The sequence below is a fragment of the Perkinsus marinus genome, assembly GCF_000006405.1.
Source record: "Perkinsus marinus ATCC 50983 genomic scaffold scf_1104296962102, whole genome shotgun sequence".
Lineage (NCBI taxonomy): Eukaryota > Perkinsozoa > Perkinsida > Perkinsidae > Perkinsus > Perkinsus marinus.
In genome coordinates, this window is record NW_003205565.1 from 195,824 (window position 1) to 221,825 (window position 26,002).

Genomic DNA, 26,002 nt, shown 5'->3' on the forward strand with positions numbered 1-26,002 from the left:
CAATAAACCGATTTCGAAATTCTGAATCGCTTCTTACACGTATAATACGATGCTAGGACCAATTCTGACATCCAGAAAATATAAAATGAACAAGAGGAAAACGAGCGTTTCGTTTCTCGCGCGCCCAGTATTTTCCTCTCTCTCTGTTGCCTTGGCATTCCCCGAGACTCAAAGATTGAAGTTTGTAAAATGTTGCGCGGTTGCCTCCAGCATCTGAGCGAGATTTCCTCATTCAGCGCAGTACAGCCTGCACCCTTCTCCATATTCACTGATAAGGCTATGGTCATGATCAAACCGACACCGGTAAGTTACGCAACTCAGTGAATTACATATTCATCGTGATAGAAGTCGTATAAAATACTAAGTCGTTTATATCGGGCTCGGTGCATTAGGACCCAATCGCATCAATCGGCTCTACCAACATTAGATTTGCCCACGATATGGTATGAGAAATTCATCTTCGTCTCGTGAGTGTAGCCGCTCCAATTGCGTCAAATCCTAGGCCGTCGTCCAGAGGATCAATGGCGAACTCAAGGTGAAGACTGAAGGGAAGCTGTCTTGGCTCTTCATGAACAAGTCTGCCGAGGGAAGCACTGGCAAGAGTAAACAACGAGTGAAGAAGTTCGATCCGATTTCATTGCTGGTCCTCTCAGCTTACGATAAGCAGTCGTTGCTATCCATATCACTTAACGCTGCTAAGGCTGCTGAAATCTTGACACTCTCACCAGCTGCTGGTGGTACTATAAGTAAGGGTGTCCCTATAACTCGCTTCTCAAATTCGTCGAGTTCGTAGATCCCAGTGCCTTCTCCAAGGGAGGGCCCCAATCTCTCTCCTTCTCACCGGTCACCAAACCCGCTGATGGGGAGACCGAGGCGAAGCAGGCGGTTCATATTGTGGCCACCGTAATACTAGTGTTAACAGCAACGATAATTTCGTGTTCGACTAAGTCACCTCCGGAATTTGTACATGCTCGTTTCTCGTTCTCCAGTGCTCGCTCCGTGACTCTTGCCTTGCCCTGTGGCATTCTGCACATTTTCGATAATAATTGTGCAGGGCATAAACATAGTTTAATTATTACATATTTCGAGCATGCTGCAGTGGCCCTGGAGTGGTTCAATAGTTGCATACTTGCACGTGTCGCTGAGCCCGCTATTAGCTTCTCAATATCCTCAGAAAGCGGCTCAAAGAATTGAAATCGACGCTACTCCTGGGGAGCTGAAGGCCATGCAAGTGCTGATAGAATCCGTACGTCCTCCAACTACTCGCTGGACTAGGCACACACCGCTGCAGGTACTTCCTGCATTGTATGGCTGGCGACTCAATCCGGTGAGCGAGGCGGCCAACGAAAGTCAGGGAAACAACGTAAGACCGGTGACAAGGATTCACTCAACCTATCTTGAGATCGCCTCTCAGTTTTATGTCGCTGTCTGGAATCGGACGTATTTCTATGCAACTTCACGAAATTCTCGGATCGTCATTATTTATTACACGCTCTTTAGGATTTCCCTCAGGCCCCTCCTGCCCCGAGCGTCGATGACTTTTTCTCCTAAGGGGTTGTTGTAGACGTGGAATTCATTATAAGCAAAGCATCCGTACACGGACTGAATTTTTCCGATGCTAGTATAGTACACTTGCGTTGTTATATAAGGAGAGCTCTGATGGTGGGGCCACAGTGATGCTTTTCATAAAGTACTCCATAGATACGAGTAGTCACCTGGTGGAGCCACAAGGGGATATACATGCACACGTATGCTCTTCATTCGAAACAACTACTTCCGAGCATACTGTGTCACCACGTTAGACGCAGCTACGGATTGGCCTATGAGATTGCACATTCAGCGTTGTTAATTCTCAATGAACTGTTATCGTACTCCCACGCTAAGTGCCACATACAGGGCGATCGGATGCGAACGAGGGTAGACACTTGTCTTCATATCGATGCATTCGATTCGTCGTTTCCAGATACCACACGTTTGATCCCAACGTCGAACCTCATCAATCTCGTCTGCACTACCGCAGTTGCCCCCACATCGTCGGAGGCGTTATGGCAAGGGAAAGAGGGCGAAGGAAATTCAACCCTGTGGAGACACTCAGGTCTGTGCGACCTCTCTCCGTCGTGTAGCATATACTGAGCCTCAGGTTCGAACGGTCTTCCGATCATACTCCTAGCCTGGCAGAACCATGCTTTGGGAGAGATGTACGTTGACTAAGTCCCCTATTGATGTGATTAAATTCTCAAGCTCTCATATTTGTTAACGTACTCCGAGCTTTCTCGTGTTCGCGCTATCATACACGTATTCCTATCAGTTAGAGAGTATCCCTCTATCTGCAGTATCGTGGTGAACACCATTCTATCGGACTCGCTGAAATCACTCGGCTCTCCTGCAGTGACGAGCTACCTGTTCAGGTCCTGGCCTCATTGCGGCCACATCAGCACCAGTCAACCCTGGTTGGCTCAGTAGCCGAAGGTCGTAGAGTGAGACGTGGCGCAAGAATGGAAGACAGAGTTATTCACGTCGAAGAGGACGCACGGCTCGGGAGAAGGAGAACGCCTCGAGTTGGTGAAACATTTTGTCGTTAGTTAGCAATTGGGACTCCTAGGCTACCTCACGACTCGCTCGCCATTTTCGCCGATCGACCTCGTACTGCCGTACGACAGAACACCGATGGAAGGACCAGATTGAGAACATAATTGGGTCCGTTCTTTCCTGCTTGGGAGTAGTAATGATCATACGTTCCTCAGATATGCTGATCGTTGGGCCACGTCTAACACTGAGTACGGAAATCGTTGTTATGCTGTTCGTGCCTACAACACACTCAAACTCCCTTGAATTCACTACATCATTACCACCACTCAAACTCGATGGAATAAAGAAGCCTTCTTTGAAGTTTGGGTTAAGTCGTTCACGCAAAACCAATTATCATTTTGGAGAAACGTTATTGGATAATTACGTTGTCGGAGTTGGTATTACTCCTGGGACCGACGGACCTTAGACAGGTACCGTTGCTCTGCTTCCAACAGTTTATCGGCCTCTCGCTTCTTGCCGGAGCGTCGACGAACCCTTGATGGGAACTCTGCATCTGCCAAACACCTTATCACTTCATCACAATCTGGCGGACGCTACTCTCAGTATTGTCCTGGCGAGAATTAGCGACTGCTTGGGCGAGCCTTTCGAGCTCATCTCGATCCTCAGCTAGGTCCGAGGACACCACCTGAGCAAGGGACGCAGAATCACTCCACCGTGAATTTCGCTCCGACTACCTTCTTCGTTTTCTCTTCCTTCTCCTCTCTACGCCGGGCTCGACGTCTGGCCGCTGGTCCTAGCTTCTTGCGAGGTGACCCGTTACCGGCTGGGGTCGCGCTCGTCTCATCGACGGCCTTGGCAGGCTCAACCTAAATGTGGCACGTCAAGCCAACTTTTCCAAAGACGAAGGTTCATGAGCTGAGCGAATCGTGCAGAGCACCACAGCCGCGCCCCTATGACCTTCTCAGCGACCTCGTCACTGGCATCAGCTGCTACCATCTCTTCCGCTCTTCTGCGCCTAGCCGCTCTCTGCCGAGCTCCTCTCCCTCCCTTATGAGACTTCTCGATATCCTTCTGAACTTCCTGAATCATCACACGCTGTCGCGTCCCATCTCAACGAGTAACGGACCGTCTCTTTCTTCTTCTCTATCTGCTTCTTCTTAGACTGCTGCAGCTGTTTTAAGGCTCGCTTATCCTCGATGGCGAACTCGACTATAGGCCGACGGTCCGAGTCCAAGTATCTAGTGCCGGAAGAGTTCAGTGCTACATCACGTTCAAGGACGAGAAAGCCAACAAAAATATTCTATCTACGACTTCATCACAAACCGTCGGCCTTGGAGTTTTACTTGTTATTGTTATTCATCATCCTCAGGCACTTCAAAGCAACTTGGTTGTTCCTGAAGTCCGCGAAGGCGAATCCTTTGCAGCGTTTAGTGGTGGCTCCCTCCTCTCCACCAGGAATCGGCACCCTTCTCTCTTCATCAACCAATACATTGACCTTCATCCATAGCAGCAGTGTAACGGCAATCCGCACTTGTAAACTACCTTAACCGAATGCCTAGTACTCGCCTTGACCTTAGCCTCCTTGAGAGCCTCGTCAATGGCCTGCTTGAGAGACTGCTTAGTCGTATGAACAGCCAAATTCCGAATAGACAAGCGCAACGGGTTGATGACGAAGTTAGTATTATTGTACATCTTATACCTAGCAATAATTATCACTGCAGAGCGGCTACCATAACTCCTCCTACTTCCGCTCCTTCCAAGATGCTTCTCGGAGACGCTTCTCGGAGGCAGTCAGCTTTAAGAACTCCTCGGATTCTGAAAGCACTGTTTTCGGAAATCCTCGATGGTCGTACGTCCCACCAGGATCAATATAGCCTTCCTTCAGTAAATGGAGATTCTTCTTACTGTCCGCTTGAGACTTCTTTTCAACCGCACTAGCAACCTTGAGAGAAAAAACAGTGAGATCGGCTACATGCTGACTATGGCTCCATGCACCGCTCGGCCCCCCCAAAAATGCTAATCACCTCGTCAGGCCTTGATGGCTAATAACGACAACTCTCGTTCCTTCCAACGTGAATCCCGACAACTTCCCAGATTGGCAGTCGCTGCAGCACTGCTCATTGTTTTCGCCTCCTTCGAAGCGAGACCGAGAACCTGCAAGAGGCGCGATCACTCTAACATCTTCTCTATCTCGTCGTAGCATACACTCATAACCACCAATTAACATCGTATATGATCCTTTTCTGATCAGTGGGAACTTCAGTCCCTTCACAACCAGAGCACGATTAGCCAACTCCCACTCCGCGGCGAATATATTCGCCGCGATGCCGTAAGGTCGAAACGATGGAATTTTCGAAGGTTCGTTGTCAGAATAGACTAGTGGTGAATATATGTCCTCGCTTGCCCAATACTACCCTGTTGGCGCTCTCCTCGATGTCCAGCAACCTGTCGGCTACCTCGCTCGAACCTGAGCGTAGACACTAGCCTTGATGATGATCAGCCACGAACCCTTACGCATCTTGACGAAGGCCTTCCCACTCGAAGGGTGTTCACCACCGCCAACAAACTTCACAAAGGTGACAGGATCTTTAACTTTGTCTCCGTCAGCATTCAACTGCTCTGTCAACGATGTGACAACATCGGGTATCGTACACGTGAAAGGGAGGTTGCGAATCTAGATAAAGGAAAAGTGACTGCAGAGGGAAAGTAAGGACTTTCTCAATACGTCGCCTCTCGAAATCACGACAGTGCGTTTTTAGTTCGTCCCGTGGTGCCCTTATTACAAACAAGGTCCGGCCTTCATCCAAATCGAAACCGCATTTTCGCTTCGCCTTGGAGCTCGAGGGCTCCTCGTCCTCCTCCTCGCTGTCAGATTCCTCAGACTCCTCTCCAGCATCACTATTATCATCGTCGAGCTACAGAAAACGCGCGTTTATCTACACTGTATCGAAGAGCACTGAATTACATCCTGTGGTTCTTCCTTCATTTCCTCTTCCACTTCTTCTTTTTCCTCCTCTTTTTTCGCCTCCTCTACCTCTTTTTGACGTCTCTCACGCTTTTTCTTGGCGTAGGTTCGGGTGTCCACACTGAGATCCACGGCCACCTGAAACACATTTGCCGACAACCGATAAATGAGTGAGCCACGCTGCACTCTTAGGGTTGGGAGTAAGAACTTGAAAGACCGATTTTAACCTCAAACGCTGGCAGACGCAATTTTCACCTTTTTACCCTCTGCAGCATTGTAAGTCCGATCCACGAAACTCAGAGCAACCGTAGGCGTTCCCCGTTCGAGAGTCCCCGCTGAGTCACTACCTGCCTTCCTCGGACCTTGAGCCCTTGCGAAGAGCTGCTAACGGCGACTGCCTTGTCCGCTTCCTTTCGAGTTGAGAATTGAACGAAGGCAAAACCACTGATAAAAATAAAGCTCTCATATGAAGCTCCGACTGTCCCATAGTACCCATGCGGAAAAGGCCAATTCGGTTTGTTGTGTGGCTTCTCACCGAGGACGATTTCCGCGATCTTGCCAAATCGAGACATAGCCCTGAGGGTTGAACAGATATCATCCCAAAGAGAGGAGGTATCTCTTACTTCTGCAGATCGGGCTTCATCGCCCTGTAGGAAAGATTTCGGACGATGACGCGGCCCTCCTTGGTGTGCTGCATCGCGGAGGTAGCTGATCCCTCGACCATCGTTATAAGCAAAGCCTAACTGAATGATAGTGATGTTCCGAGTGATCAATATAGAGCACCGCTGCTGAGTTAACAAGGGAGTTCACAAGGTCACGCTGGTCGTTGTGCCGGGAGGATTTACGAAAGGAGTGGTATGGGACATAATAATGTGACTTGTGCATCTTGTAATTCTTGTTATTCCCTTAGGAGAAATTCGACTGTGCTGGATGAGTCGCCGTAGATTTAACCATGGACGGGTAATCAGCTAGTTTTCATAGCCTCTGCTTGGTGGTCTGCTCTCTGAGACACGCGGTCACCAACGCGTACCCGGGCTGATCGGATGAGGTCGGACCGAGCAAGGCTTCCCACATTAGGCCAACATCTAATGCGTTGCTTCCAGTCGGTATACTAATGTCGGTCCCGTCCGGAGCCCAACCGAGTGTTCAAGGCCCTGTGGCTGTGGGAGACCTCTTGAGTGAGGCTTCGAAAAGATTCGAACAAGAGTTTCTTCAGCGGCCTGATGCATTCAGTGTCGCTCCAGCTTCCATACCACTCCTTGGTGAGATCGAGTCAACGACCTACCGTCTTAGAATCAATTACATGAGGCTAAAAGTCGTCAACATGACATAGACCATAACAACCTTTTTTCGTTAGGTACCAGTGCAGTTCATGAGAACATTTCTGTGAGCATCGCCGTAGATCGATACACTGTAATTGTTGGACGATCGAGCCAAGACAGCTCCGAGGTGCTACTGCGAAGGAGGTGTGCGTCTCATATATCTTCGCTTCGCGCAGTGTTCTCTCATCTGGAATAGTGCTCTGTTACAGAATACAGTATTGAGAGGCTTGACCATCAGGTTAGAGTTATATCAACGTCATGTGCGAAGGCGTGTGTCTTCACTCTGCCTCCTATTGAGGAGGGGGAGGGTGATGAGACCGCTGGAGATGTGCGCGGTTGGGACTGGTAGTAAGGGCAATCGACTCACATTCCTTTCGCAGACTCAACAGACGCTTGTGGAGATTTTTGGACCCTGAGAAATGTGCGCCTGGTGGCTCTTACTTGTGGTTGGAACCAAGGTGATCTCGTGGACAGAGAAGCAGTTTCGTAATGAGTGTGGTACTCATCAATTAGTAGGACCGGTCTTGACTAGCGCCTCTTCTCATCGTTACCCGGTCGTTCATGATGTCCCTATAGGAGCAACATCATTCGGAGTCTGGTTCAAGAATTAAGGCAGCTGAGTGGTATCGATATATCAGGCTTCACTGCTGTTGTGCATAGTAAGACATGGGTCAGGCCATGGAGACAACTCTACTGCTGCGTTTTGTGCCCTATAAGAACAAGCACTAGTCTACCGCGCTTAGCACTATGACATTACGAAGCGGTCAAATCTTGGTAGAAGTAGTCATGTAAACTCGGGTACCTGTTGAGTCTGTCCCTGGACCATGCCAATCAATTCATCGCTAGTGTGTGGATGATTACGACACTAGCACCGGGTTTCGCCTACTGTTTAGTTCAACATAGTCGGCAGCCGATCTCCATTGTGTGCCCCTTACCCTTGGCTTATCGTGCAGGTACTATCCCGTCGCACCAATCAATGAACAGCTCAGCGGCACTAGAGGTTGCTATGGCGGCACTTCTTCAGCGATTATTCCCTCAGAGCTTTTGCACAGTTAGCCAAATGGATATGATACTTGCCTGTCGCCGAGCTGATCAGAAGTACTGATGAGAATCTACTTGGCCGTTCGATGCATTCCTTCCCTCTTCGCCTGTTTCCGCTGATCTACACAAGTCAACTGTGTGCTGTCCCCGCGACTGATGTATTCCATCAACTGTATCTATATGAATGTATGAACAAAATATATATCAATTCTACTATTATAAATGGGTATGTTTGTAATATCCAATATAATAGTATGAATAATATAAATTAAGATAATACCAAAATTTGATTTAATTATAGATAGATTCATGTGCTATCATATAGCAGGCATTTCACTGCTAGCTGAGGGCCAAATCGTCTCCGCAGTCTGTGCTGCAACTATCCTCAGAAAGCAATGCTATTCATAACTAAGCCATGCTCATCAGGTGTTCAGACGTGGGTTCGAACGCTTTCACATCATCGGCTCTCGAACAGCTCACTTGCACCTTCTCGAGACAAATGCACGCTATTCACGCTGATGCTGGAGATGTAGTGCATTGGGAATGCGAATTCGAGTAGATATAGTCATCAATGGAATTGAAATTTATCTTTACCGTGGAGAGCATCATATTTCACGGTCTCATACTTTTTATGTTACACACAATTTTCAGTCATTATACTGAGCGAATTTCTAAGGTGAGTTTCTATCTCGCATGAGGTGACTTCTGCATCAAATCGGACTTCGCCGATTTTGAGCGTTACGTATTGGTTCATATTCAGATGCGGATATTCGACTTCATCGCCTTCCCATCCCAGCCGACCATCCGACTGCTCCTTATCGTACCACTCGTCTCTCAGGAGTCTCCGCACCTCCCCCTCGAGTAGGTTGGGACACTGTAATTCACAAGTCGGGGAGATCGATGGAACTTCAGTAGCATATGATGCATCCTTCTACAGCAACAATATCGTTTGGAAATGGTATATTCGTGCTCTAGAATGTATGTAACCACTTTGGTCACACTTTGTTTCCTGTAGCACTTCATTTTCTCTCATCGTGTCGAATATCCTTGGACAGTTTTGAAATATATGTTCGTTCCCCCTAGTAGTTATAGAAATTTATGTAGGAGTTAGGGTAGAGGTGTACAGGAGCTGACAGGAATTCCCCAGAATTTCCTCAAAATTTTCGGATTGTCGCCGACACATGCAGTTGACCATGGCGAGTTTTTTCGCACTAACTCTGGAAAATTCTTCTGCTACTATGGATCCGTTTGTTTTGCGCTTCAGTCGCTGGCAGGATTCTCCCACTGAGGACGAACTAGCGATATCGGCTGCGCAACTGATGGGCCGTCCATCCCTCAGAGACATTGCGATTGAAGACGTGGACCGAGCGTCGCTAGATGACAGGCAACGCAAAGCTGTTATGGGTAGGTGTGCAATTGGGCTCGGGAGAAGAGTGGAGTGGTGTGGCCTTCAGGCGTTGTATTAGAAGCCAACCGAGTGAATCAGCTAGTGTCGATGCAACGATCATGTACGGCTGAGGACCTTGGTGCTCTGTTGAACTCGGACAGGCTGGCCAACGATGAATGTGAGTCGTGCTGGAGAATGGCGTGGTCTTTCGTCTCGCATGCTACCGAGGCGAAGTATGATCAGCTTCCTTGCTCCTATATCGATCACAAGTTAGTGAACGGTGCATTCCATATGTAGTCGAACTGCGATCGAGCCAAGGTTGGGCGGTCTCCTCGTTCGTGTTTTGTCGGAATTATGGTGATTTAGTCGTCATATGACTGCTGATGTATTTCTTGTTTTTTAATATCTTGTTTAGGCCACCGACTTCTTTCGGCGATTCGGTTCCTTCCGGGCATCTTTGGATGCCGACGAGTAAACGGCAGCTACCAGAGTCCGTCGAGCTTCGCTGCTATCGCCATCGCTGATGTTGGAGTGTGCGGTCCGTATCTTGTCAAGTTCTCCCAAGAGTACAACTGCACAATTCATGTGCTCACTCCTGCCGATGGTGCTTACTCTAGTTATCTCAAGTTCATGGCACCTCAGCAGTGAATATGACCGCGTCACTCGTTGCCAATCACTTTTCATGCTCGCACAGTGTTGAGTCAGAGGTGGTTCCACACAGTAGTTCCAGCCGAGCATAGGGCTTATGTTCCAGAAGTGGGAGTATTTGCACTGGCACGTACTGAACATAACGTACAGCGAAACATGGTTTTTGCTGATCGCAGCATTTTCCCTAATTCCTGTCCCATCTCGTCATAAGCGTGGGGGGACAGCGACACAAAGAAGCTTGTCAGGGGTCTCCTACGTCCCTTGGTAGTTGCCGTTTCTTACTATGGAGCTGAGAACTGGTGTATATTCCCAACCATTGCTCGCTCTCGCCTTATTCATTCTTCCTTTGGTTGTGCGCGGCCTTGGATTCGGGCAGATCCTCTTGGGACTTTTCCTGGCTTACTTGGTTTACTTCTTCGATTCCTCACAATACGAGCCCGGCAGAAGGTAACTCGTAGGGAATCTTAGGTCCAACTCTACAAGATACGAAATAGGTCAGATTGCAGTCATTCTCGGTTCTAGGTACCATCCGCGTATCTACAACTGGATTCGCAACGCAGATGCACGCATGCTCAGTGGCTATTTCCAGAAGGTTTCACTCAATTACGAAGACTTCGGGGCTATCGAGAAGCAGCCTCAAGTGATCTACTCCATCCAACCGCACGGAGTTATGTCATTCTGCCCGCCCATGCTGTTCATGAACGCCCCGCAGAAAACCTGCGGCCTTGGTGCCTCTGTGTGCTTCAAGTTTCCTATTATGCGGGAGATGTACCTCTGGATGGGCGTCATCGATGCTGGTCGCCGCACGTGCATGAAGGCACTCAAAGAAGGCTACAGCTTGTCGATCGTTCTTGGTGGTACGAAGGAACAGTTGATACCCTACTCGCCTACTCATGATACTATTGTATGCAAGTCTAGGAGAGGCTTCATCTACTTGGCTAGGGATGCTGGCAAGATACCCATCGTGCCATGCTATTGCTTTGGAGAGCAGATTGCTTACGGTAAGTCATCGCTCGCACAACTGTAACCTCATCAATGAGCACCCGTGCCGCGTTCCCGTGATTGTTTCTCTTCAGAGACTAGTAACTTCATGCTCTCTACGCGCCAGTGGCTTCAGCAGCACCTAGGTTTGGGTCTACCTCTGCCCAAGTCGTGGCGTCCCAAGCACTTGAAGGACTTCGCACTGGTAGTCGGCAAACCCATTGAATGGGAGGAAGAGGACACAGTAACGACCATGCACGACAAGTAAAATCCTCCCTCACGTTGAGAATGTCCAGTCGTACTTGCATCAGGTACGTCAGTGCTATCCATGATTTATTCTACGATAATAAGAGCAAATACCCCGAGTACGAGAAACGCGAGCTTGTCATCGAGTGAGCCTCCAGTGACAATCGCGGTATTCAGTTCCTTCACATTTCCTCAGCAGTTCTGCTATTCGAGCTGGCCTCGCGTTTCTCAGTGATTAATTCTCGCGAGTTTGAGTTCATGCAGGTTTTCACTCCTTCTCTTAATGGCTTTTCCCTTACATATTCGTTCCCAGCAAGATGCTCTTGCCCTAGCGCTGTTCCTGGCTCCAACCCTGTTCAAGGGAGTAGGATTCTGGCAACTTGCATGCGGTCTTTTGCTCGCCTACTCGGTGTACCTTATGGATTCTGCCCAGTACGAACCTCACTGCAGGTAGGTCCTTGCGTTATTGCTGTCGTTACCAGATTGCGCTCGCTCTGTAGATACAATTCGAAGGTGTTCGAATATTGCCGCTCTTCCTATACCAAGATGCTCAAGAGGTTTGCCGACAATGTTGCCCTCGTGTACGAAGATGAGGGCGCACTCAAGCAGTGTTCGCAAGTGATCTATTCGATACACCCTCACGGTGTCATGTCTTTCTGCCATCCATTTCTATTTTTCAACTGTCCCCATGCAACCTGTGGCCTGAGCGCTTCAGCCTGTTTCAAGTGTCCACTTATGAGGGAACTCTGGCTTGCACTCGGTGTCATTGACGCTGGACGTGCTACATGCATGAGAGCCTTGCAGCAAGGATACAGTCTCACTCTAGTGCTTGGTGGTACGAAGGAACAGTTGATACCCTACTCGCCTACTCATGATACTATTGTATGCAAGTCTAGGAGAGGCTTCATCTACTTGGCTAGGGATGCTGGCAAGATACCCATCGTGCCGTGCTATTGCTTTGGGGAGCAAATCACGTATGGTAAGCCCCTCAGGCAGTCACGACTTCGATACAGCGATGCTCACATTTCAGAGACAAGTGACTTCATGCTTCCTCTCCGTCAGTGGCTGCAACATAACCTCGGCTTGGGCATGCCGCTCCCCAAGTCGGTTCGTCCGAAGCATTTGAAGGATTTCGTAGTCGTTGTTGGCGCCCCTTTAACATGGGGAGAAGATGACACTGTGGAAACCATGCATGCTAAGTGAGTGAATCAGCACACAGGAAATTCAGCCATGATTCTGTGTCCCTGTCGAAGTACACTCTGGTCGCCCTGCAGGTATGTCTCGGCGGTTCATGATCTCTTCTACAAGAATCGTGAGAGATACCCAGACTACGCCAAGAGAGAGCTTGTCATTCAGTGATCGTTTGTGAATGATTGTTCCTTTTCTGTTTGTTCGACAGAGTTCTGTATTCAATTACTAGTACATTTCTCTCCGCGATAATAAAGCAGAACCGCGAGGGTCATTGGATCTCGCTCACTAAGTTGCATATAAGCCTCCTTGAGTATCTCGTTTTGATCGTTTCAATGCATTGCTAATACGCCCAGGTCTTGGGCTTAGCTCTCCTCGGCCAACTGTGAATCTCACCGGGTTCTCATGGCGTGTTGCCGGAGTCCCAGTTTGATGTACTGCGAAAGCGATGCCTTGTCGAACGTCGCTTTTCATGTCTGAGAGCAGATAAGCCCACATTATTGTATCACTCGAAAAGGCTCTTTTTGGGACGCTGATGAGTCTTCGAGAGCAATGTTGATGTGTTGTTTTCTTTGAAATGAGATCGATCGAACCTATCAGGAACGGCTGTAAGCCTTACTATGACTATGACGACGTTAATGATAGACTCTGCATCTTTGTCTGTGAGTACCAACGAGTTTGCTCGTATAAGCGCGACGATCCAGAGTTCTGTCGAGATATTCATATTGCCTGCCACGGCGAGTACGCGGTGAGCAGCATATTCGACTGTCTCGATGCACTATTCTCTATCGCCAATACCAAGACTGAGAGCACCACATCACTGCGCTGTGTCAATTTGGGAGACACTGATAGGCCTTGATGAGGAGCGGCTACTGTTAACGTATGGGGCTGGGATTCATAAAGGTCGGCTTCGAGAGATCTCATCCTGGTTCCCGTTCCTGGAGGCTCTTGCTGTTCACACTCGTTCCACTTCATCGCTGCCAATTGTAACTGCTGGCACGAGCTTGAAGCAGCACGCAGCCCGACGTAGTTGAGCAAGACGCAGCTCGTCCTGATGCCCACATTATTGTATCACTCGGAAGGGCTCATTCCCACCACGCGCGGTCATTGAACTTATTTATTAACTATTCGGTGACAGTATACTACTTCCCATCGGTATGATATTCGATTGTAAGATAATGGGCGTTGCGTTGGCTGCGGACGGGCCTCCGTGAATGGTCGACTTTCACATGCAGTGGAATCCGCAAACTCACGGACGGCCACCGAGAACTCGCAAGACGCAATAGTCCTGAGGGCGATACAGAGGCACTGTCAACGTTATTGCTCTACAGAATAGCATTCTAATGGACCGCGGGACCCTCGAGTCGTGTCAAAGGTGTGGGAAAGATTTCGGGTGGGTGTAGGAGACAATAATTCCTTCGTAACGTTGCCAGAGACGGCCGTTATCACTCAAACCTCAGGCAGTCTTCGCTTGCAAAGCACTCAAGTTTCTGCGGGCAGATGAAAGGTAAGAACTCCGTCATCGTCCACGCTAACCTGTTATGAACATATGAATGTTTAGCTACCGATTCAGAGGGCGTTTCAACGGCAATTACTGTTAATTACTCTCAGTACCCAAATTCGACAAAGTCACGCATTACCTCCGCAACACTGATAGTGCATCCTACATGGGTTTGATTAAGGTGAGAGCATCCTATCGAGGGCTCGCTACCTCAATTCAGATGAAGCTTTCACGCGGAGTTGCAAAATACTCAAAGCTCGGGCTCGCGGCTCGACGAGTTCGACCGTGCTGCGGCATATGTGGGAGGAAGTTCGACTCCTCGGTAAGCCTTGTCTCACTACGGAACATCTTTGCTCCATAGGAAGCTCTGTCGAAGCACAGCCGAGGATGTCGGGGACCGTCCGAGGGGTCACACAAAAGTGAACTAAGAACTGTCACACTGAGAATACCAGACACAACGCATGCAACGGGCATTTCTTCACACCTTAAACCATCAACTTCCCGTACCACTAGAAGTGAGGGGATCTCGCTCAACGCCATGTTCTGATCGTGTCGATAGAACCGAGGTCGGCTACAGCTCGATCTCCGCAAGAGGGGCATGGGCACGTTGTTGCCCGAGCAGCTCAGCCGTATCACGTGCCACCCATGCCTGGCAGTGCCGGAGGTGAGTTCCATCTCCCTCACACCTCACATTGCACAGTATACCACAGATAAGCTCGTCGATCTCAGGTGGTGTTCGTGTTGGCTTGCGAGCGAGACATCCGAACGTGAAGAGTGGGAATACGGAGTCTGTAGCACATAGTACGAACGATGCAGACTCATCGCTGGCGAGATCCCCGAGAGAGATTTCAATGGTTAGTGAAAAGCCGAACTTTGTGCTCATCATCGTCAACTCTGGGATGAAATGCTCAATTACATGAGAATCGCCTGGCCAGTAGCCATTCGTGACGTATTCCTGTGGAATGGTGAACTATAGGCTGCACCTGCGGTGCTTTCCTGAGCTAATACTTCATCTACCCTAAGCAGTTCTACCTCCTCACGTGTCTGAGACGCGGTAACGCAACACGGAGATAACACTTGAATGCCCACTAGAAGCTTCATTTCGAGGATTCGGAACCCGATGAGTTTACTGCTCTTACTGCTCGCTTCGGATAATGAAATTTTACAACGTCGCTTGCTAGCGAATACTGGCAATTTTTTGTATTAACCACTTGTTCGCGGAGCTACAGAGCAGAAAAGTTCGGAAAGGTTTCGAAATCGAGTCGGTCCATATCATCGTCTCAGAATACCTTGGAGCCTCCGTACGAGCTCGCAGCGGAAGAAAGGACACCCGACGTGTTGGGCGGCGAAACCCTTGCAGTGTGAGGGCAACATCGAGTTTATCGGGATATGGTGCTTCGAATCCCCTCATTCGAGACTTGGGAGGCAGATTATCTTCTTCTTGGTCCTGACGATCGATTTCAGACATGCAGAGAGAGCTCCTATTTCGGAGAGGCTTTGTGGGACGCGGCAAGGAGGTTCCAGCCTGTACACCAACAGCTTTCGAGATCATCACATCGATGGGTTTGAACCAGACAGTATCTTTGGAATTGACGTTGAGAGCATCCTGTTCGGCGAAGACGATATAGAAGCGGTAGGAGGTGTGTTCAAATCAATGAAATATCCACGCACTGGGACTCGAACGTCGCCTCTCGATCACACATCGTGGACCCATCCTTCCCCTCTGTTGCTGAAAGAACGCTTCCTTTTTGACCGGCGTCGCCGTCAACAATCCTCTCTACTGGTTCTTCCAAATAACTAACTAATCATCCACCCACCAAGTGGTGGCACCACTTGAAGTGTCAGGGCCCGTCCGTAGGAGTGCATCCGCTGGCTAGCTGCCTCCCAGCAAGTCTCATGCCTTTATTGGGGGGATACGGTGGAGGCGGCGTCACTTCGGGGTAAGGCGTATGTTGGAAGGGATGCCTGGATCTTGAACATCTGATCTCTTCATGAGAAGCGCTGCATCAATAATTCTCGGAGACTGCCACCATGGTGCTCACAAGCTGTGAACAGATTGTCCCGACCACTTCGTTTCTGAGCCTCAAGGCGCGTTCGACATCTGTGCATTCGAGCTAATCTAAAAAGCAACTGCTTGGTGCAGGTTATCGACCGAACAAGGCAAGGCTGAGCATACTCCATTGCCCCGTCTGAAATATGAAAAAGCTCTTCCGCAGCCACGAAAAGCTACTGGTCGCTCCAGGAGAACGAAAGGGATTTGAAGGGTGTCTATCATGTTCCACAATTATCATTAATGTCTCAACAACCGTTTTCCTACTGCCGGTGTGTCGGGTTGCTCATAATGTTCGCGATCTGGTAAACAAATTTACACACTATGCTTGTCTAGCATTGCCGGATGTGTTCGCCCTTGGCCGTTGTCAAACCGCCATCAGCAACAGTGGTGAATTATCTTCAAGTGGATACACATTCGATATCCTGAACGTCGGTCCTATCCTGAGATTGCTCGTTCATTGTCGCCAACTCAAGTCTTGGTGATACATTATTACGTGAGACAGACCCCTTTTGAAGTTCAAGTATGGTGCCCTATATGCTACCCCGATCATGCAAGTAGAATTTCACATAGAGTTCGTCGTGGGCCCTATCGTGGTAGCAGACCCACTAGAAAACCGGCTGAGGTGGCTGACTAGCACGCTCACCACATCGAGCACTCACGGCATAGGAGGGTGTCAGCTCGATGGATCTCGCAGTTTGCCCACGTTACGCTGCAACTCACTCAACAGAACGCTACACGCATTATTGTCAAATCACGAAACGCAGAAGTGAACGTACCTCAAAACTATCTACCGACTCACAGACCTCCACAGGACAGATGATACATTCTTCTTTTATATTATAACATATAAACTTTGTTCTATCATCGAGGTGTATTTCCATCCAAGTCGTTCCACCAACTCTCAAGGGGAAGTGATGGAGGCGGTAACTATCTTGAGGACGGTGCCATTCGTCTCTACTAGCCTAACTATCGGTGGTGCACAGCGAACGCACAGGGCCGGTGATCTGACAGTGACAGTCGCAATATCAAGAGTCACGAAGCCGAATGATCGCTAAAGGACTCACGTCCCAGGTAGGGTTGCGAATTGACCCGTGGTTCCGGAACTCTCCGCCAGCTGTCTATAATGAGCGATCCATACATCGTGGCACCTTTTATGATATCTGACGAACAGGGCGTTAAACGTCGAAGGGCTCGGTCATCGATAGGAAGTCTTTAGCCAAGAAGAGCTCATTGCTCTAGCCTAGGCGCGAATTTTAAATCATGTAGAAATTCGGCAGATGAAATATCAGCGTGGACGTAATCCGATTCAGCTCGAGCTTACATTTTGCCACCACATCCGCCACAAGTCATCAAGAATGGCCCACGGCCCTCTAGCTTGAAACAAATCGGGCACGGGTGAAGTCTCGAAACATTCTGATCTCGTTCGATATCCTCAAACACGCCAGGTTTCTTCAGTGCTTCAGCCACTGCTTGTCTTGCCGCCGGTAACTTCAACACTTGCACATACACGAAAAGCAGGTGCCTGGGTTAGGATTGAAGTTTCGTTCGCTGCGAAGCCACAAGCCACAATGGTAGGGCAACTCACTCGCAGCAATAGTCCGGCGCAGCCACGAACGCAGGGCAATCGCAGGAAGGTGTTGAGTCGGGAGCGACGTTCACTGTAAACTGCTCACCACCATCGGTAACGAGACGGAACTGTTGCGCGATCACCGGGTGCTCATCCTGAATATCGAACAGTAAGCTTGCTAAGAGTCTTCATCAGCGTCCCACCTGCTCCGTGGTAGTGAAACCGACCGAGTCTCTCCCGAGTAGCCGGATGGTGCTATTGACATTCTTTTTAGCACTGGTCTCAACCGGGGCTCCCGCCGACCCTAAGATGACCACGTCAACGGATTTCATCGGGAAAGCGATGACCACTATTTGTGAACCAGTGAAATACAGAACTGTATTCTCTTAGGGAAAGTACTTCCTAACTGAGCCCCGGAAACCTCCGACAATTTCATCACTATATATAACAAAAACCGACACTCACTAAACAGTCCAGTCTGAGTGAACAATCGTCAAGAGAAATCGCGGCCCTAATTCGTAGCCCACGGCATACCACGCAGTTCCCGATCTGTTAAGGGGTGGAGCAAGGTTCGCGGGAGCGCTACACCATCCCTGCTAGCGCTGCTGCTCGAGCTCGGACTTGAAGGAGACCCCGCCCGTGATCCGGCTGATGACGACCTCGAATTGATGGATTCGCCCAACTCACTATGGGCCAGAGATAGCGCGGCTATCAATACCTGTTAGATGATGACGCTGCTCTCCGATCACATGATATAGTCGTAGATTTAGTAAAGTATACGGTGATTCATACTTAGTATACATTCAATACATGGGATGATGCTATGGACGTTCTTTCCGCGCTCGAGACCGGTTCGCTAGTGTTGACGAGCGGCCACCTCAGCTGCGTACGACCCACCCTCTGCCTGAGGGCCTCTGGCCTGCTTTTCAATAGAGGCAACAAGACCGCTGAAATTTGCGCATCTGTAAACCTGCTGAAGATGGTGTTAACCACCTGAGTGACTGGTTCACGACGAAAGACTCGGAAAAGAACCAGCACTCGCCAATGATCGGTGCTGCCCTGTGTGACAGATGAGATTCTCGGTGGGGAAGGAACCGGGGGAGACTCTCCTGGAGGACGCAGGGAAGGGTTGGACATTGCACCGTAGTAAACGGTCTATGCCTCTCTGCAAGAAAAAGGCTCCAGTTGGCACCACACAGATTATTCAACTACTGGAATCAATCGAAAACGGGAGGAGAGTTAAAGTTGCCATCATTTTGGTTCCTCGACAGCTACTGCTAAGATGCCAATTTTTCAGAGAGAACCCTTCTCGCAGATCAAGCCGTACCACCAAACTACTCTCGAGACGCCCTACTCGTTACTCTCTTCAAAACAACTGGACAGCCCTGTGATGAAGTCAAATAGTTTTCAGTTAATGAATGGAATAACACAGCTCAATACAGAACTTTACAACTCGTCGCTGTCGTCGCTGATAGCCGCCTCTCTCGGCTTGACCAGTGGTACATACTGGACTCCCATGAGCGGCTCTTTCGTCACAGCACCAGTCTCGTCCTTGTCGATTTGATAGAAGATCTGAACGTGCGATGGGACGAGACCGTGAGAGGCTGACGACGCGGCTCACTTGAGAACCACCGTAGGGCCCAACAGGGATCACCATCCTTCCACCTCGCTTCAGTTGATCGATCAAAGCCCTCGGCACACTCTCAGCTGCTGCACCAACGTGGATTGCGTCGTACGGCGCTTCAGCCGCGTACCCAGACCACCTATCACGAAATCTACGGGATTTTCCACAAGCTAGCCGCGGAGAATCCTTCATGGGGGAAGAGTGCAGTTCGCTTGCTAAACCCGATATTGCCCACGATACAGGGGGGAATACTCCCTACTCAGCGCTCAGGAACCATATGAGGTCGAGCAGTGCAAGTGCGTTGCAAATTCGAAGCCCCTTAGGGACGCCTCACAACACGTTACAGACTAGCGAACATCATCCAATACAACGAGGAGCGCTAGTCGGTGTTGTTGAACTATAACAACAGTGATTACCAATAATCCGTGTTAGTTGTAGCAGTGAGTTACAGCAGTAAATCAGAAAAATAATTTTGTGAGCTACGTAATGATGATTGCCCACAGCACTCACCCGTCTCCTTCAACGAGCTCTAGGCGGCCGGACTCCAACAGATCACCATCTTTCTTCCTCACATTCGCCAAGGAGAACTGCACCAGAGGTGATATGTAGCTGAGCACTAACAATAGAATCCTAATCGGGCTCGATAGCTCAGAGCCCTACAACCCTTGTATTGGCAAGCTCAGCTTGTTCGCAGAGGACCGATCTCAGAGCTAGAATAGCAAATCGGAGAATCATACGCTGCGCAGGAAAAATTGACTACCACGACTGCTACCCCCTGTCATAATCTCTGACTCACAAACCCGAAACGGGATACATTCGATGCACATCTACTAAGAGGAGTACCGCGAGTTATTCTCCGAGAAAAGGGGACCGATTTTCCCAACAACAATGAAACCGATCAGGTACCATTCACTGACATCGTTTCTCCTCATCTGGTCGTGAATACGACGACCAAGAAAGACCATCCCCCCTTCCTAAAGCCCTGAGCACTCACTCTATGCCAACCACTTTGCTGTTCTCGCCGGCCATCCGTGCCATGCACACAGCCAGGTAGCCGCTGCCGCTACCCACATCGAGAATTCTAAAGAAATATGAGAATATGAAAAGGAACATTCGCCGAGTTAGTCAACCCGAGACAAGGTATCAGAAATACTCCACGACATGTAATTTCGACTCCCTTACTTTTTGCCTCCACCGGCAATAAATGGCTCTAACAGTTCCAGCGCATGCGCGTGCATGTGAGGGGCGCTTATCGTAGCACTGTGACCGATGGGTTGCGGTGAATCGTCGTATGCTCTGGCCCTATCGAGGACGTAGTTGGCGCGGTCAACCGATATCTGCGGAGCGCCAATGCGACACTTACGAGCGAGCGGTGGAAAATTTCAAAGATTGGGGCAGCTGCGAACACACGAAGTGCTTCAGCCGAAACACCAGGAATTGATGCGCGTATCCAATAAGCGAGCAGCAATCGAAAGACGACCGATACAAAGGAAGTTGGACTCCAAGACCGACCATAGCCTGAAAGACTGCCGTCGAATGGATCACTCCGTTCCTTCTCAGATTCTCAACAAGCCCAGTATTCGACGTTGACGAAGAACGCCAGGCCATCAAATAGGAAAGATATCTCAGCACAGTAAACTGGCTAGAGAGGGGTTAGCTAACACAGTGTTCGATCGAACCCACCGAATCTGCAGAGCACCCCGACTCTCCCAGAATCGTCACGTTTCAACGCGACACATTACAAGGTATAAGATTTTCCATGAGATAAATTGTCCTCACAGATTGGCAACTGGGCATGCTACAGCTACATTGTCAGAAAGTAGAGAACCTCCTCTTGATCAGCTGGATACCGCAGGGACCGTTCTCCTCACAAAGCCGTCTTCATCCGCTTCGACCCGTTGGGTAGAGCCTCATCGCACCCGCCGAAGTGGTCCACAGAGCTAGCCGCGAAAGCCTCACTCCTCCTCTTGCGTCGCTGGCGTCGTGGTGACTCTATCATCTCGAAGGCCAGACCAGGGCCCGTGGGAGCATTGAGGGACGGAGCCCCACTCGCAACTGAATCTTCAGGAGAGGACGCTGGCACCGAGGCCTGCTCCTGAGGCAATGCTGTACGATGAACTGGGACAGCACACAACGATCGCTACCTGTTCATCAGGACACTCCTCCGGCACTGTGGCCAGCGGGCTCAGTAAGACCTGAGGAGGGAACAACTATTCCGCTCGTTTCCCACAATGCAATACTGAACGATGAGGAGTATCCAAATGGATGGTATGCCCTAGAAATTCAGCGTCATGTGCAGAGATGAAAAAGATCGAACGCTTACACAAACTGGAAATGAGTCTTCGCTGGGAAGGCAACACTTTGCCAACCACAATTTGCAGAGAAGCAGATCTTGCACTCGGCATTTCTCACGGAGAAAATACACACCGAGATGGCAAAGTCCATACGATGAGAATCATCGGTGTCCCCAGAAGCAGCGAGCAGCTACGCTACCTTAGCCGCCAGGTTGATAGGCTCCGGCTCTTGTGATTTCCTCGCGCTACACTTAGAGATAGAGCGGCTGCGCAGCATCGATCGTTTGTTCCGAGTAGCCGGCGTCGGGGTTGTCATTTCCAACAACGCCATAGTAGCTTCCAGTGGGAGTGCAGGTAGTTGCGGCACATCTCCTGGTGAAAAAAGACCGCGGGAACCGGACTGAGACATGAGTGCTGATCGCCTCGTTAGCGACGGCCTCCGTTACCGTTGAGCCCACTGGCGTGAACAGGCGTCTGCTATGTTCGGTGGGAGTACCCTGAAAGAGTATCTCATATCCACAAAGACCTTCCCCAGCAAGACTCGAACGACTGCCCTCACTCTGCCAAAAGCAGCATATCCAAGCCAACCGTGGTTAGCCGCCATTTCCCCTCGCCGACGCTCAATCGTCAGAGGCGTGGCCGGCACCAGGACTCTCGGACGTCTGACTGGAGAAACCCTCTTCGGAGCCATAGCTGGCACAGCAGGAAGCAGCGCAGTATCGCAATTAGCCGGCGAGATCAGAGAGGAGGGCCCAAACTCGACTGAAATGAAGTCCAATAAGAGACACTCAAGGAAGGAGTTTACTTCCTGGTGGGTCGAAAGCCTCTGCGCTGAGTCTGATACGACCAGCAAGCGGCGATAACGACTGATCCTCGTGACCGAAGAAACCATTGCCGAAGTGCCCATCTGAGCCAATCATGGAAGTTCCGGAATCCACAGAGTTGCGCGGAGTTACATTCATCGTAAAAGCTCCCACCAGGGACGTGTTGACGGACTTCAATATTCGGCCCCTTAGGCTTCCGGTGATACCTTGGAAACAAGAACGCGAGAACAAAGTAGCAATAACCGGTGGCAAGCACGAGCTTCCCCACAAGAGGGTCTTAAATACCGCATCGGATAGCTCACCGCTCCATGCGCCTGGCTCGATCGGCCTGTGGCTTCCCGATGAAACTCGAACTCTCAGTTGCGGTCTCTTTTGCTGACGCGGTCTTCCTTCGGCGGACCATCTGACAGTGATGAATGACAATTGAATCGTTATTTTCTAGAAGACGCTTTTTCGAAAACCACTGATGAACGTCTTTGATCCCACACGCGGTTTTTCCTCACTTCGTCCTGCACGGCCTCCTCAATTGACTTTCGCGATTTCCTCGGCGGATCTGGTTCGTCGAGCTCATCCAAGGCTGCGTCACCTTCAACAGGCTCATCTTCTTCAACTACGCTATTCTCGGCTCGCTTCCGAGCCACATCTCGTCGGTCCTCGCGCTGAGGTAGGACTCACGCGAGAGCCGATCGGCCTCCACCTGTGCTCACTTGTTTGTCAGGCAAGTCACCCGCTCGGGACCACAACCGGTCCATAATCTCATCGTCGACGTCAAAGTCGAGATGCTGTAGACATCTCCGCTGAAGCTCCACGAAGGGGATTTGCCAGAGGCAGTGTGGAAGCACGAAACGCTCGAGAAATTCACAAGGTGTTGGAGGGATGTTGGGACTGATATCTTGCCACTCAGGATCGTCTTGTACCTCACGAAAAAAACACTACGAATTGAGAAAGCGATCTTGAATGCCCACACGGGAATCTGGTTACACAAAGGTGATGCGGGACCAACATTCTAGAGAACGATTTGACGTTGAAATAGGTAATAGTACTGACCATGGAGGACGAGTTCAAGCTGTAGTCATCATCATCGGATGTTCGATCAGTCTAGTGATTTAGGACTTTCAAGTCTCATGCATATGATCCAGGTTCGAACCTCAGGATGGTAATTTTAAGAACACCATTGCCTACCGTATTAGCATCTTCGCCTTTTCCCAACAGAACTGCATGATGGAGATCTTCCATGTGCACGGCGACCCGGTGGTACAACTCAGCCGCAGCATTCCATTCCTTTTCACACGCTGCGGCCAGCGACTGATCGTCGAGCTCCTTCAACAAGTACAGCATACGGCAGATATCCAAGTGCACGCAGAATAAGTTCAGCGCCCACGAGATCTACCAAACAGGCAGGCGCATCAAGAAGGATCTTTCCGGATTTCCATTTTACTCACAGATTTATGTTTCCGTTTGTTGCCGCGGCTCAAGCCTTTCTGAATGTGTGCCATAAATTGACCACTAGAGGGACTCTTCACCGCTGTGATTTGACTCAGCGAATGCAGGACGGCAGCGACGCGGCTTCGATCGCCACTCTCCGTAACATAGCGGAGATAGTCAGTGATGATCCCGTTGCTGAAGGCGGAGTACTGCCCGCTAACGTCACCCGAACCGTATGACATGCCCTCAAACTGGCTTGACAGGAACCCATCAAGTTCCACCTGAGCGGAGCGATGAAATTGGGCATTGCCTCATTTCATTATCAACCACACCTGTGAGAGAGACTCAGCATTTTCTGCAAGCAGTGGCCGCTCCCTCGCAGGAACTTCAACCTTCTGCGAGCTCTGCGAGGGCTCCCCGTCCTGCCCCGTTTCTTCCTGAGTTGCAGCTTCGTCATACCGCCGAGGTAAAGGACCCTGCTTAAACTATGAGAGCGGAACTAAGATGAGTTGGTATACAGGTTCCATGCTTTCATCCTTCATCACTGGAACCATTCGGCCGTTCACTCGCGTCCACACTATCTTCTCAGCAGCGCCAGCTCTGATTCTGCCCTCTGGTTCTCGCAGTACCAAAGCCACAGGTCCCCCAGGACAGCTACGGCGATTCGCGGCAATTCCACCCGGACTCGTCGAGCTCACCTACCAAGAGAAGAAAACATTCCAGATCGGACAGGCCTCGCAGTCGTGAAGCGAAGCGAGTCCGACACATGCATCACACAATGGCCCGAATATGCCTCCACAGTGCGACGCCTCGAATCGTTACGTGGACGTATTGATCTCCTGAGCCTCCTCCTCGCAGCTGATGACGAACCAGGCGCAGTTCTTTCTCCAGTGCTGCATTCCTGGACCGCAATTCTGTTATCTGCTCTTGTGCAACTACCTGAACGGAAAATCTCTCACGGACGGACTACTAGCTGTGTAGTCTAGTGGTACAATTCTCATTTAGCAAGCACTAGACCCTGAGTTCAAATCACGGTACAACCTTCATTCCAGATAAGTCCCGATACAGTCACACTATGGCTGCTAACCCTCCTCAATTCCACTCACGCAATACTACCACCGCTGTCGTCGAGCCCTGATGCTCGTCAACTGTCCAGTCACTCACCAGTTCTCGTCTTAGCTGAGCTATCTCAACGATGAAATGCGAAGTTTCATCTCCTGGATGTCCACTATTGTTGAAAGAAGGCATTCACTGGTATATAGCATGCAACTATTCAAACCAACGGGGGTATATTTCGAGATCCTCTCAACTACCCAACGAAACGACAAGTGCAGACACCCACGCTGTGTGAAGCACGTATGCCGCCTCACAGTGTCGGAAAGTATGCACATGGCCAACTACGTGCGTTGGTGGAAATATGATGATTCTGGAAAAATTTTGGTATACTTGGACGCTTAGCCCCTGTGTGCAAGACTGTCTCTCATCTCCATCCTGCGTGAATGAAATTCCCGAGCTTATCTAGGGGAACCAAACATATATTCCAAAACCGCCGCCTCGACTGAATGAGATCCAACGCATCTGTAATCAACTCAACAACAACGTCACGATACACCGTCTCAATACAAGGCATGTTACCATCAACAATATGCCAGCAGCATTCTACTACGTCCATCGACGAGCTCAGTCGCTGCAGCCGGTGCGCCTCCCAGCTCTACTCCTCATCAGATCTCTCAACTCATCTTGGAGGTCGTCGAGTAACTGCTCGTACTTCTCCAGTCGTCCCTTTCCACGTCCATTCCTAGATGCCACTCTTTCTCCTGTGCCAGAAGGATTGTCTCTATCAGTGCTGGACGATGGCCGCCCACGACTACGTTGCCTGTCACTAAATTTTCGACTCAATAATGAACACGCATTTACCTTGGTTTCACCGTGGTCTTCGGTGTTAAACGATCAACCTCAAGCTTTAGATGCTGATTTTCAGTCTTCAGCCGACGGAGCGACGCCCTCATCTGTTCCATGTAGTTCGGAACGCGCTCTCCACTGCGGCCACCGATACCACGCGACATACTCCCGCCTAAAGAAAGGCTATGATCCGGTCGCAACGGACCCAGGATATGAATATCTGGACACTAAATTAATGTACAATTCCATATCATAATTTCTCCATCGAGATATATCACATAAAATTTCATAGTTATTTATATCACCATTATATTGATAGTAGGCAACTAACGTAGGCAACTTGGTCACCCACTCCTGTTCCCTTCCCTCTTCCGTATTGTCAAGGCCATGACTGCATTCTCCAACCCGTCAACAGCAGCAGACAACGACGTATCTTCTTGCCACGACGATACTCGAACTGAACCACCAATGCACCCCTCGACGCAGCTTCATTTCCTCACTCCCA

The 26,002-nt window shown here is 49.8% G+C and overlaps 6 protein-coding genes across 6 annotated transcripts; 4 read left to right on the top strand and 2 right to left on the bottom strand.

The window, feature by feature from the left end:
* Positions 1-189: 189 nt before the first annotated feature.
* Positions 190-1,551, top strand: Pmar_PMAR017311 (hypothetical protein; the record flags this gene model as incomplete). Its single annotated transcript, XM_002772035.1, has 5 exons — positions 190-303; positions 503-602; positions 654-746; positions 794-903; positions 1,501-1,551. The coding sequence occupies 5 exons, from the start codon at positions 190-192 to the stop codon at positions 1,549-1,551; spliced, it is 468 nt and encodes a 155-aa protein (XP_002772081.1).
* A 1,400-nt stretch (positions 1,552-2,951) lies between these two features.
* On the bottom strand, positions 2,952-6,218 carry Pmar_PMAR017312 (myosin heavy chain, clone, putative; the record flags this gene model as incomplete). The annotated part of the gene is made up of 16 exons (XM_002772036.1): positions 2,952-3,082; positions 3,127-3,214; positions 3,264-3,395; positions 3,487-3,609; positions 3,656-3,767; positions 3,873-4,024; positions 4,072-4,228; positions 4,275-4,344; positions 4,390-4,471; positions 4,944-4,996; positions 5,044-5,203; positions 5,313-5,444; positions 5,495-5,632; positions 5,842-5,938; positions 5,987-6,070; positions 6,118-6,218. The coding sequence occupies 16 exons, from the start codon at positions 6,216-6,218 to the stop codon at positions 2,970-2,972; spliced, it is 1,794 nt and encodes a 597-aa protein (XP_002772082.1). The 3' UTR covers positions 2,952-2,969.
* A 2,054-nt stretch (positions 6,219-8,272) lies between these two features.
* Pmar_PMAR017313 (hypothetical protein) lies at positions 8,273-9,892 on the top strand (the record flags this gene model as incomplete). Its single annotated transcript, XM_002772037.1, has 5 exons — positions 8,273-8,386; positions 8,618-8,718; positions 9,122-9,261; positions 9,312-9,422; positions 9,660-9,892. The coding sequence occupies 5 exons, from the start codon at positions 8,273-8,275 to the stop codon at positions 9,890-9,892; spliced, it is 699 nt and encodes a 232-aa protein (XP_002772083.1).
* Positions 9,893-10,175: 283 nt separating this feature from the next.
* Positions 10,176-11,269, top strand: Pmar_PMAR017314 (diacylglycerol o-acyltransferase, putative; the record flags this gene model as incomplete). Its single annotated transcript, XM_002772038.1, has 4 exons — positions 10,176-10,339; positions 10,415-10,893; positions 10,969-11,137; positions 11,185-11,269. The coding sequence occupies 4 exons, from the start codon at positions 10,176-10,178 to the stop codon at positions 11,267-11,269; spliced, it is 897 nt and encodes a 298-aa protein (XP_002772084.1).
* Positions 11,270-11,854: 585 nt separating this feature from the next.
* Positions 11,855-12,478, top strand: Pmar_PMAR017315 (diacylglycerol o-acyltransferase, putative; the record flags this gene model as incomplete). Its single annotated transcript, XM_002772039.1, has 3 exons — positions 11,855-12,098; positions 12,150-12,318; positions 12,394-12,478. 3 exons carry the CDS (start codon positions 11,855-11,857, stop codon positions 12,476-12,478), a joined length of 498 nt encoding a protein of 165 aa, XP_002772085.1.
* An 8,348-nt stretch (positions 12,479-20,826) lies between these two features.
* On the bottom strand, positions 20,827-24,863 carry Pmar_PMAR017316 (hypothetical protein). Its single transcript, XM_002772040.1, has 16 exons — positions 24,760-24,863; positions 24,418-24,534; positions 24,114-24,293; positions 23,928-24,071; positions 23,613-23,876; positions 23,353-23,556; positions 22,878-23,087; positions 22,674-22,829; positions 22,473-22,573; positions 22,303-22,376; positions 22,152-22,253; positions 21,906-22,108; positions 21,793-21,843; positions 21,546-21,746; positions 21,197-21,247; positions 20,827-21,147 (listed from the first exon to the last, which is right to left on the bottom strand). Exons 1-16 carry the CDS (start codon positions 24,841-24,843, stop codon positions 20,920-20,922), a joined length of 2,370 nt encoding a protein of 789 aa, XP_002772086.1. The 5' UTR covers positions 24,844-24,863; the 3' UTR covers positions 20,827-20,919.
* Between the last annotated feature and the right edge of the window lie 1,139 nt (positions 24,864-26,002).